This window comes from Sceloporus undulatus, chromosome 2, assembly GCF_019175285.1.
Source record: "Sceloporus undulatus isolate JIND9_A2432 ecotype Alabama chromosome 2, SceUnd_v1.1, whole genome shotgun sequence".
Classification (NCBI taxonomy): domain Eukaryota; kingdom Metazoa; phylum Chordata; class Lepidosauria; order Squamata; family Phrynosomatidae; genus Sceloporus; species Sceloporus undulatus.
Window position 1 is genome coordinate 47880103 of NC_056523.1, and position 12833 is coordinate 47892935.

General features: G+C 42.9%; 1 protein-coding gene across 1 annotated transcript; it reads left to right on the plus strand.

Moving 5' to 3' along the window:
- The first annotated feature begins 1527 nt into the window (after positions 1–1527).
- Positions 1528–8456, plus strand: VHL (von Hippel-Lindau tumor suppressor). The gene is made up of 3 exons (XM_042451227.1): positions 1528–1883; positions 6233–6355; positions 6833–8456. Exons 1-3 carry the CDS (start codon positions 1667–1669, stop codon positions 7033–7035), a joined length of 543 nt encoding a protein of 180 aa, XP_042307161.1. The 5' UTR covers positions 1528–1666; the 3' UTR covers positions 7036–8456.
- The last annotated feature ends 4377 nt before the right edge of the window (positions 8457–12833 follow it).

Below are 12833 nucleotides of genomic sequence, written 5' to 3' on the forward strand. Positions count from 1 at the left end.
AGCCAACTGTACTGTACTTTAATTCTACCAAGAAAGGAACCATCCCCTTCTCTGAGTGATGAAAAGTGAGAGCTTAGTCTGTCCTGGGAGCACCTAAAAGCAGCACTGGCTCTCTCTTCTCTCTCTGCCACTGTGCCACCTCTGGCCTTTCTGAACGCTGCCTGGGTGGGAAGATGGTGGCTGTGGCAGCTCTTTGCCGCTTCCTCTCAAAGGAGCGCCTAGGAGAATTTGCCTTTGAAGGATTTGAACAAGACACTTGTTTGTGTATGTCAGCTTTTCTGGGTTAAAATCAGACCAAGTTATCACATTAAAGTTAAATGTTGCTGCTGCTGTGATTGTGTGCCTTCAAGTTGTTTCCAACTTATGGGGTGAACCCATCATGGGGTTTTCTTGGCAAGATAATCACTGCTAACACATCTGAGGCACTGCAGAAATCATCTAGTTTGAGACCACTTTAACTGGCATGGCTCAAAACTATGGAATTCTGGGAATGGTGGTTTGTTGAGGCACCAGAGCTCCTACTTACAGATCGGTCCTAAAAACATTACAAGGGGCCATTATCAGCAGTTGCAGAAGTGCCTAATGATGCTAATGAAAGAATGCGTGTTCTGGTGCACATGTGCCTTCAGGTCTCTTGTCAACTGATGCTTCAGGTGACCACAGGTCCTGACTGCAACAGGACAACTAGGCACCACAAATGTAACATGCAAGAATAAAATGTAGGACACTGCCAAATAAAAGCTTTAAAGCACAGGAATGGCAATCCAAGATGGAGGACATTTTGAAGCTCCTTCTGGTCAAAGATGGAAATGTAGGCTGTGTCCTGGAAAAGGAGGGCCTCTGGTCCCCCCCCCCTCCTTAGGGCGACCCTGTGAAATTCATAGGGTTTCCTTAGGCAGGGGATAACATTCGTAGGGGTCTGAAATGTTGCCCACATTGCCAGAATGCTCTTCCTTGGCAGTGGCCTCCGCAGGACTGGTGTCAGCCACCCACTCACTCCACCCTGCAGAATCCTTAGCGGTGCGTGTTTGCACTAGTGTGACTGTGAATCCTAATCCCCATGCGCAGTAATCCCCCTGGATGCAATGCTGGCAGCTGTGGCTAAACAACTGGCAGAATTAAAACAGTATCCCTTCAGATGACAATGCGACACACAACAACCTCAACGTGACAGTGAAGGTTCGGCTAAAATGTCATCCTTTTGAAGAACGATTTTCAAGAATGCGGGGGGCCTTGAGGGTTTGGGAACCGCCCGGGTTGCGCCTGGCAGAGGGGCGGGATACAGATAGGGATAAAATCTGGGTATCTTCTATCCCACCTTTTGAAGCATTCATTCTAGAGATACAAAACAGAGGCTCCCAAGAGGAACAGTGGTGTCACCCCGCCCCCCTTGGTGACGTCACTGTTCCTTGGTGTTTCCCATGCACGCGTTTCGTGTCGATTGAGCCAATCAACGCTCGCTCTCTTGAGCGAAGGAGTCAGAACCTGCTCCCTCCCTCCCTCCCTCTCAACCAGAGAGAAGCTCGAACTGCGCAGGCGCCAACGGAGGAAGAGGCGGAGTAGGCCAAACAATGGCCGCCGCGGTTGCGCATGCGCAGAGCCTCCCGTGCCTTTAATGGCTGCCGGCCTGCTCCTGCCTGCGTAGGTTTCCCTGTTCTGTTTCGGGATGCCGCAAAGGCCCGGGGAGGACGAGGAGGAGGAGGTTGCGCAGAGGCGGGGGCAGGAGGGGCTGCGGTCGGTGAACAGCCGGGAGCCCTGCCAGGTCATCTTCTGCAACCGCACCCCGCGCGTGGTCAGCCCCGTCTGGCTGGACTTCGAGGGCGCCCCCCGGCCCTACCCCAGCCTCAGGCCCGGCACCGGACGCAGGATGCGCAGCTACCGCGGTGAGAGAGAGAGAGAGAGAGAGAGCAGGTGTGCCTGTGGATGTGGTTGTGTGGGAGAGAGAGAGAGAGCATGGATGTCTGCAGGTGTCAGTGTGTGAGAACTGAGTGTGTTGTGTCTGTGGGTAAGAGTAATAACCATAACAATAATAACAACATTTATTTACATCCCGCCTCTTCCGTTTTGGGGATCGAGGCGGGTAACAACAAAGTTTGTACAATACACGACAATAAAAACAACAAGCCCCTCAAGACCCCGGCCCAGCCCTCCCTCCCTCCCAAGAATAAAATTCAACAATAACACATGGTTAAAAGTACATAACAATACGACAAAATCAATGAACAAACCACGAATAAGAAAAATAATAAAAGGAGGGGGATTCAGTTGGTTCTGGACATTATCAATTGGGGAAGGCCTGCCCGAAGAGAAGGGTTTTTGTCACTCACACACACACACACACACACACGTGAATGTGCATGTGTGAGTGTCACAGTTAATATGTGTGTATAAGAGAGCATGAGCATGTGTAGATCTGAGGGACTGTGAGCGTGTGTATGTGTGACAACTGAGTATGGTGTCTGTGTCAGTGAGAAAGTGTGGTGTGTGAGAATTGAGTGTATGGGAATATGTGAGAGTGAACGTGTGTGAGAGACTGTGAGTCAATGAGAAAGTGTGAGTGTGTGAGAAAGTGTGGGAGTGAATATGTGTGTGTGTGAGAGAGAGAGAGAGAGAGAGAGAGCATGAATATGTGTAGGTGTGAATTTGTGAGGGACTGTGAGCATGTGTAGGTGTGAGAAAGTGTGTATGCCTGTGAGTGATTGTGTAATTGTGAATGTGTGAGACTGAAAGTGTATGTGTGAGTGAGTGTGTTTATGTGTATGAGAATTTAATATGAGGGTGTTCTGTGTACATCTGTAAGGGAGGGTAGGTGAGTGTGAGAAAGTTAAGGTGTGTATGAGTGAGTGTATGTGTGTGAGACAATTGTGTGTGAGAAAGTGTGTATGTGTGTGTGAGAGAGAGAATGTGTAAGTGAATGTGTGAGAGACTATGTGTGTGAGAAAGTGTGAGAACTGGTTGTGTGTGTGAGAGAGTACGAGAGTGACTGGGGGGAGGTGGGAGTGCAAGAAGAGTATGTGTAGGTTTGAATGTGTGATTACATTACCAGGTAGATAAATGGCCTTAGGGTCACCATGAATTGGAAACGACTTGAAGGCACACGGCACGCACATACCAATGACACATTGATCCAAACCTGTAAAGGAATGTGTGCATTTGTGTACTTACTAAACAGAAATGGGGAGTTGAGATACACAATGTAGGAGCTCACAGTGTGGCTGCATGGGACTAGGAATAGTCCCCCAACACCACCTTCTATAGTTGTCGCTAGCTGAAATAGCTTTGTTAACAGGATTGCAGCGAAAGCAATAAAATAGAAATGTGATAGAGCTACTTTGTGGAGGAAACACATCTATCTGTGTGATTAGATGCTTGAAACAGCATAGACAATGTTGTTTGAAAATTCTCCATTGTTGACTCAGGAGCTGCCTTGACAAGAACGGTATTGTGAAGAAATCGGGTTTTTCCTAATAGCCAAGATTTACTCAGACAGTACTATATTTTGATTCCTCAGAGGTAACAGATATGTGTACAAATAAGGTTGGATTTTCTGCTGAGTGGTAAGCCATTTCTGGTATCTATGATTAGTTTCACTTAAATTTATTTTCTGCTGGAATGTACTTTCCCAAATGTCAGTCTGGTTCACTCTAAATTTGATTCCCATTTTTCCCCTTATAAATTTTATTTCCTGTAATTGGTTGTATGTCTGCTTATTTGCAGACAGCCGTGGTACAGCATCTAGTATCTTCCTCTAACAGTTCTTGCTACCACTTTTCCTGACCCCCCCCCCTCTTGTTTCCTAGACAGTTGGAGGTAGTCTGTGAGATCTCAACTCATGGCGACCCTACGGATGAGACATCTCCAAGACCCTCTGTCCCCCACTGCTCTGCTTAATTCCTGCAACTCCATAAAATCCATGACCTCCTTAATAGAGTCCATCCATCTGGCATGTGGCCTTCCTCTCTTCCTACTTCCCTCCATCTTTCCCAGCATTATTGTCTTTTCCAATGAGTCCTTCCTTCTCATGATGTGTGCGAAGTACAACAGCCCCATTTTGATCATCTTGGCTTCTAGGGAGGTTTCCGTCATGATCTGCTCCAGGACGCATTTGTTTGTCCTTTTGGCTGTCCAAGGGATCCTCGGCACTCTTCTCCAGCACCACATCTCAAATAAATTGATTCTCTTCTTATCATCTTTCCTAACTGTCCAGCTCTCACATCCATACATGGTACTAGGGAATACAATGGCTTGTATGATTCTAACTTCTGTGCTCAGTTGTATATCTTTGCATTTTAGAATCTTTTCTAGTTCTTTCATAGCTGTCCCATTCTTAATCTTCTTCTGATTTCCTGACTTCAGTCCCCATTTCTATCAACGTTTGATCCCAGGTATAGGAATTATTTTACTATTTCTGTTTCTTCATTGTCTTGGTTGAACTTTTGAAGGTCCCCTGGTAGTCATTATTTTTGTTTTCTTTGTGTGCAACATTAGCTCTACCTTTGCACTTTCTTCGTTGATCTTCCTTAGTAGGTGTTCCAGGTCTTTGAAGTTTTCTGCTAGTACTATGGTGCCATCTGCATATCTTAGCCGCAGTACAGACCGCCAAAAAATGGCAGCCTGCTGGCGCCTGTTTTTCCACCAGAAGGAAGCTACAGCTGCCAAACTGTGTGCCTTCCCTCCAGCAGAAAAAGAACCCGCAAAAAGTGGGTTCTTTTTACGCCGCAAGGGCAGCATAACAAGGGCACCACTGAGTGCCGCCATTATTAAGCCCTTGTCATGTGCTGGGCTTGTGGGGTGTGTGGGTGCTCCGCCCCAGGCGACCCTAGCATGTGACGAGGGCGTCACAGAGGGCCCATATGTACCGGGTCCCAGATTGTTGATATTCCTTCCTCCTATTTTCACTCCTTCTTCTGTGTCCACGCCTGCTTTTCTTATATTATGTACTGCATACAAGTTGAACAGATAGAGTGAAAGGATACAACTTTGTCTGATCCCTTTGCCAGTTGAGAACCATTCTGTTTCTCCATATTCTGTTTTGACAGTAGCCTCTTGTCCTGAGAACAGATTTCTCATCAGGTCTATTTATTCTTAAGATCCTGGATCACTCTTTCCTACCAAGCTTCACAGATACCTTTTCTGTTGTATGTCTAGCATGTTGTTGTTGTTGTTGTTGTTGTTGTATGCCTTCACATCATTTGCAGCTTATAAAAACCCCTAAAGTAAACCTATCATGGGATTTTCTTGGCAAGATTTCTTCTGAGGAGGTTTGCCATTGCCTTCCCCTGAGGCTGAAAGCGCTTGCCCAACGTTGCCTAGTGGGTTTCATGGCCGAGCAGGGAATTGAACCCTGGTGTCCAGAGTTACAGCCAGAGTTACAGCCAGATGCTCAAACCAAGTACACCACACTGCCACTCCCTTAGTATTAGTTATCATAATTTCAAGTTCTGAAAGGCACTAGACTTCATGCTCTAGTCATAATCCTCATGAGGTTCTTCTAAGGTAAGTCAGTATCATTCCCTCCTCCCATATAGATTTATTATGGGACTGAGGCCAAGAGGATTTTCAAGACCCTTATGAGTACATGGCAAAGAGGAAATGTGAACCAGGGATTTCCAACTCAGGCACTGTGCAACGCTAGCTCTTGCTATGCTAGTCTTCCATGCACACTGACATACATTTCTTTGCAAGGGCATCTTTTGCTGCTAATTACGGTACATTGTGTCATGTTGTATGTTGATACCTTTATGTGTAATTATTGATATATAAAATCTGACTTTGGCTGCAGCCGCACTGCAAAAAGAATCTAGTTTGACACCATTTTAACTGACGGCTCAATGCTATGGAATTATGGGAATTTTGTGAAACATTTAGTTTTCTCTGTCAGAGAACTATGGTGCAAAAAGAAACTACAAATCTGAAAATTCTAGAGCATTGAGCCATGACAGTTGAAGTGATGTCAAACTGGATTATTTCTGCAGTGCAGATACTGTCGCCTTACTGTTTAGTCAGTAGAAGATAATATGTACTCTTGCTGTGAGGTTCCTGGAAAATTACCAGCTGTCCTTGTGCATTAGCAAGGCCATGCAGCTGCTCATTTGTTTTGCTTAAAAAAGAAGTAAACTTATCTGCATGCTTTTTCTGCCATTTTGATTGGTTAGAAAGATTTCTCCCCAAAAAGTGTGTGTGTGGCAATTGAAATAGTTGTTAAGACACACTATTTGTGATTGTTTTCTAGAACACCTCTGGTTGTTCAGAGATGCTGGGACAGACGATAGTCTACTTGTCAACCAGGCAGAACTGTTTGTAGCCACTCGCAATACAAATGGGCAACCCATACTTGCAAATATTACATTACCAGGTAAAATTGCCAATGCCTTTTCCAAGATAAATGAGATTACTATTTTTACCCTTATGTATTATATAAAAAAATGACATGCAGCTGAATGGCATGCAATTATATTTGACTAGTGATAAAATGTTCTTATTATGTGGACTCTGGCAGTGTAACAATTGGTAAACAATCCTTTCATTTCTTTTTGTTTAGCAGGCATTTTAGATGTTATCCCTTCTATTTAGCTTTAAATTGTTTTCAAGTCAATAAATCTTACCTCTAAATAAGTTAATAAGTTCATCTGAAGTGGTTCATACTAGCTGTTAGGTTTTTTTGGTGTTATTTTTAACTCTTATGTCTATGGGTTTCTGAATAAACCTATATACCTTTTTCTAGTTACATACCAAGACAGCTATCATTTTTGTATTCAGGCTAGCTTTTTTCATGTTAAGTATTCAATATGCTTACCAGCACACTAACAAGCTAAATTTTCTGTCTCCGTAGTGTTCACTCTGAAAGAAAGATGTCTTCAAGTTGTCCGCACTTTAGTAAAGCCAGTAGACTACAGGAAATTAGACATTGTTCGATCACTATATGAAGATCTAGAAGATCATCCAGACATTAGGAAGGATCTTCAGCGACTTTCTTTGGAAAGGGGTAAAAAGTTAAAGACTGAAGACCCTAATAGAAATGAAGAGCCATGGTAATCCCGATAAAAATGAAGAATATGTGAAGAGTCGTGGAGATCACGATAGAAGTGAATAACTGAAAAAGTTACTTTTTTAATAAACTGGTGCACACAAGAAGCATTAACTGTACTTTATGAACTGAACATGACCCTTTCATAGTGGTATGGAACACCAGCTTCTTCTGATATAGCCTGTGTTACATCATTCTCTGAGGACAACTGTAGTCATGTGGCAATGAAATTAGGGGCTACCATGTTAGCTGAAAATACTTGGCTGAATCTTGCCTTAGCTAGACCTATGCAAACATTAGACCAAGTATTAAATTGTCTCCCAATTGTATATGGTAGAAGATGACATTTGAGAAAGCTGTTTTCATATGGCTCCTCCCATATTTAATCATTTTATTATAACTGATTGTGAAACACCCATTAGTTATTAGAAGTTGGGTGAGTTAATTTTCATACCAAAGGGTAAATAATTATTCTTCAGTTGTAACTCAGCATGTATAATCATACAGATCAAATAAGAGAGAGCGGGATGAATCTGTATTTTCTTGCACCAGTGGTTTCTTACAGGTCAGTGTTGTTTCAAATGGTGCTTCCAGTGTGCAGAATATGTACACTTCTGCTATACTTTACCTATCTTTGTCTGGCTTACTGTAAAACAACAACAATGATATGGTGGAAACAAAGTCAAAAGCTGTTTGCTTCTGAGGAATCACTGATTACCCCCTCTTCATCCAAAACAATAACCTGATAAGCCTGCTGTATAGGCAGAGTATGAGCAGTTCACAAATTTCCTCTTATTCCTCTCTTACTACTGCAATGGAAGTAAAAGAAACAAATGTGAATATAATAGCCTGACTCTTCTTAGGTGGACCAAGCAAGTGTGTATCACCAGATGTTGTTTGAAAAAAAGCAACTTTTCTTGCCTTTTCTAATCTCAATTTTACATTCCTCTATAAGTCCTTGAGGCATTACAAAACTGGTTTATAAAATATTTTTTCTTTGATCTATAAAGGTGTTCAGTGTTCAGTTTTTTCCCTATTTATCAATACATCTGTTTGCAGTTATTATGTTTTGAATGACTGCAATTGTCATTCATCACATTTTCACTATTCAGTTTTGTAAACTTAATTCCAGTTGAACACATATAAAAGAGCACCTATAAAATGAAGTTGTTAGCAATATCAGTATGTACTATATTTGTTGTGAATTGTTACCTTCTGTAAAATTGTGAGTTTGTGATGTTAGGTGTCTACCGACTGAAAATTTGTTTTAAAAACCTTGAATGTCTTCATATTTTATAAGTCTGTACCTTATATGTTGCGGACAAACCTACTGGTGAGATCAGCTGCCCACACTTGCCTCTATGAATGGCATTTTTACACGTGTTATTAAGAACTTTGTGGCATTAAAAACAGATTCTTATTCACAGCATTGTACCTCTTCTATCCTGCTCATTAGAGGATAAAAATATATTAACTACATAAAGGTGGTTTTGTTGTTCATTGGGTACAGGGATCAGATCAACAGTTGAAGCAATACTTTTATTAAGACCAAGTAAAACCCAACAAAGCCATGTAAGCTTGCCAACTTTTGTGGCATTTCGGTTGGTACTAAAAAAGGGTACTGTATTATCCAAACCAAGACTACCTTGTTCCTTTGCCTAGGAATCTATTATACCTATCTATTGTAAGCAGTGGTGGTATACAGTATCCCAATTGTCATGATATATGCTTGGAAGATTTGTGTTGTTTTTCCCCTTTTCATACTTGGCTCTTGGGTTAATCACAGTCTTGTTTCCCTGGTAATACCACATTCTTCCCCTTAACCAATGTTCAGATGTTGATGTGATACAATGATAACGTTTCCCTCATATTTGTTCATTTCTGCCATTCCCTTCTTAACTCTTTTTCTCAAAACAGTGCAATTGTCTTAATTTGTATTGCTAACTTACTGAAAACAGAACTTAAGAATACTTTTTCTATCTTAGCTGATAAGCTTTTGTGGTGCAATCCTTTGCACATCTACTCATGTAAATTAGATTGCATTCAGTCGGGCTTCCTCTCAGGTAGGTGGGTATAGGTTTGTGATTCCAGTGTCAAGATTCAATCCTGATAGGAAACCCATTAAATTTCAACCAATTTACATGTGAACAGACATGCAAAGGATTCCAGGGGGTCTCACACAAACCAAAATAGGTGTAAAATTACAAGTTTTTTAATTCATATTCAAAATATACCCATAGCATGCCCTTCTGTGATCTGATCTTTGCCAAACGTTGGACAAACTTATAGTAGGACGCAGATTTTTGCAAATCTACCCTAATTTAAGAACAGGAGTGGAGAAGATACCTGATTTCTGCTAGAGTTCAATATTGGGGAATGAGTATGTGATAGATCTGTGACAGCGAACAGCTGCAATTTCATGGTTAAAGGAGTTAAGTACACTACAACATGCAATTGCCTGAAATTTTTAGGATGAGAAACTATATAGTTTAAAAGCTTGGTTCTCCTGCTTTCTTGTCACGACAATAGCATTATGTTTTTTAAATGTTTGTCTTGCATTTTCAGTAACACGGCTGAGGGTGCAATCTAAAAACACTAGGAAATAGGCTCAGTTGAATACTGGGGGGATTTGCTACTCTGAGAGCCAGTGTGCTATAGTAGTTTGAGTGTTGGACTTGGATGCTGGGGGACCAGGGTTTGGATCTCTGCTCAGCCATGGAAACCCACTGGGTAACCCTGGGAAAGTCACAGACTCCCATCCTCAGAGAAAGGCAAGGGCAAACCTCTGAATAAATTCTGCCAAGAAAGCCCTGTGATAGGGTTGCCTTAGAGTTACCATAAGCCAGAAATGACTTGAAGGCACACAACAACAATAACACCATGTGTAAAAGTGGCATGTGGAGCTGTTGAGGATACCTAGCCCAAACACCTTTGTTTTCCCCACTGTTTCTTGACTCCTCACCCTGAATGAATGTCAAAATATTGAGAATAACAGCACAGATATCCTTTAAAATGGTTTCTCAGAACAAATCATTTCTTTAGTTAGAAGATAAAAAAGCATGTGCTCACTAATATACAGCTCGGATATGTTTTCTATATCTTCTGCCAGGACAGTGTCAGGTAAGGGTTCTTGTGAGCTGATGGGGCACTGGCAGGTTTCATCGCTGATAGGTCTGGGACAGGGAGGTTTTTTAAGCACTAAAGTGAACCTGAATGCATCACTCTCAGTGCCCCCAAGGCACTCCCTATGCCACAGCATTGCTGAGATTGTATAGGGAGTGTTCTATGGTAGATTCAAAGAACCTGCCTCTCATCAGAACTGCCAAAACAAAGTACGGTAAGCCTGCCAAAGTCAAAGGATGGATGCCTCAGAGGAGGATGTGAGACAGTCTGCTGCAGGGGTTGGAATCAGGTGTCTCTCCAGATGTTGGATGATAGTTTTGGTCTGCAACTCCCAGGAGCTTTAAATGGTCTAGGCATGGCTGAGGGATGCTGGAAGTTGCAGTTCAACACCTGGAGCATGCTGTTTCCATCTGTGGTGTATTCTGCCTTTATTTAAAAAGTGTTCGGAATAGATTGGCATAGGCTAATCAACGGGCTGGTAGATGAGTTGCTTAACAGCAAGGCTGGTCAGATGTAATGCTCCAAATGTTGAAGTGCAAGTTCTATCAGGCGGCAGGCCTAACTAGTATGACAACCAGAGGGAGTTGCCATCCAGTAGCAACTATGTGTATGCATGCAGCTTCAAGTCACCTGGTCAACTTATGGGGAACCACATGAATTCCATAGAGTTTTCTTAGGCAAAGAATATTCAAGAGGTGGTTTTGCAAGTAAGCCTACAGCAACTAATACTAATTAGCAGTCTCCCATTCAAGTACTAACCAGAACTGACTCTGCTTAGCTTTCAAGATCAGAGGGGATCTGAGGCCTTGAGGGGCACATAATTCCTACCCTGTGGAAGAGAGTTGCCAATATTTTGCCCTCTGCTACTCCCAGACAAAATAACTAGGGCTATGGCTTGGAACTGAAGTGTAGGTGATGCTTGTTTTAAGAATGTTTGGAGCACTGCAATCCAAATAGTGAAAAGTAGATGTACTGTACCAAGAAAGTATAAATGTGTGTTTTATTTGTTAATTTAAAATTTAAGAGAGTTTAAATGTAATTTAACAGTGTTGTTAAGAGATTTAATCTGTAATATTAGATATGGTGTATGCATTATGAATGTATTGTATAATGGTGCACATTTAACATTTTCGTTTCTGGTTTTTATAGTTGCCCTTATACATAGGTTTCATACTCTAAACATGGTGATTTTGCCTTAATAAATGTTTTTCCTCTCTCCTTTGTTGTTTGCCTTTCTCTGCTCTGCCCATCCTCTGCTCTTTCCTACTTACCAAATGGGCAAAATACTACTTGCACTCCCCCCCTTGCATCTCTGTAAGCAAAGAGGTAGATATTTACAGTACAGTAGACACTTGTATTCATTGGGGATTGGTTCCAGAACCCCCCATGGATACCAAAATCCATGTATACTTAAGTCCCAATGAATACAATGGCTTGGTAAAATGGTGTCCCTTACATGGCAAAATGGTAGATTGTAAGCCTGAGGGCAGGGAACCGTCTATTATCCCCTCTGTTGTAAGCCGCCCAGATTCCCAGCGATTGGGCGGCATATAAATAAATCCTATTATTATTATTATCCATTGTTCTGTGTTCTGTTCTCTGTAGCGGCAGAAAACAAGCCTGCTCCCTCCTCAATATGACATCTCTTCAAATATTCAAACAAGGCTACCATGTCACCTCTTAACCTTCTGTTCTGGAGGCTAAACATCCCCAGCTCCCTAAGTGGTTCCATAGGACATGGTTCCAGGCCCTGCACCATTTTACTCGCCCTCTCCTCTCTCTGGACATGGCCCAGCTTCTCAACACAGCCTTTTGAATTGTGGTGCCCAGAACTGGACACAGTATTCCAGGAGAGGCCTGGCCAAAGCAGAACAGTGGCACTGTTACTTCCCAGCTGGAAATTGAATGTTGCTCAAGAGAGCATGAAAAGGGCAGGGAAAAAAGGGGAGTTAAAAAAAACACCCCCTGAGCAGGGTGACCAGAGGTGGTCCTCCTCCTTTTCCAGGACCTGTCCTACATTTCAGCCTTCTGTCCAGGAGGAATTTGAAAATGTCCTCCGTTTTGGCAAAGAAGCATGAATTTATTTCTATGAAGTGTGTTTGGCTTTTCTGTCCAGGAGGAGTTCCAAAATGTCCTCCATTTTGAGCGTGGCGAAGAAGCATGCATTTCCATCTCTATCATTGTTTTTATCCTTTATTTTGTGTCCAGAAGCCATTCCCAAAGCGCCCTCCATTTTGAGCATGACTGGGGAGCATGAAGTCACATTTGTATGAAGTGTTTTGAGCTTTGGTTTGGTCACATCCTCATATTTCCACCCTTGAAAATGTCCTCCACTTTGAGGTGGCCTCTTGTCTCCTTTGCGGCTTTGAATTGGGTCACACTTTCCCCCAGACAAAGGGGGGGCAGAAGGGCTTCTGTTTGCTTCTTTCCCCTTTTGACCCCATTTCCTGAGGCGAGGCGGAATCCTCCATTGGTGACTCAGCCCCTTCCCGCCGGCCATTTCCCGTCATTTCTTGCCTCAGAGAAAGTGGGCCACCTCCTCCTGCTGCTGCTGCTGCTGCTGGGGCCAGGGAAGTCCCTTCTCCTCCTCCTCCCTCCGCCTGGGGAAAACCACAGCATAGCAGCCTTGCTGTGGAGGAGGAGGAGGAGGAGGAGGAGGGAGAGACGCCGAGGGAAGCAGAAC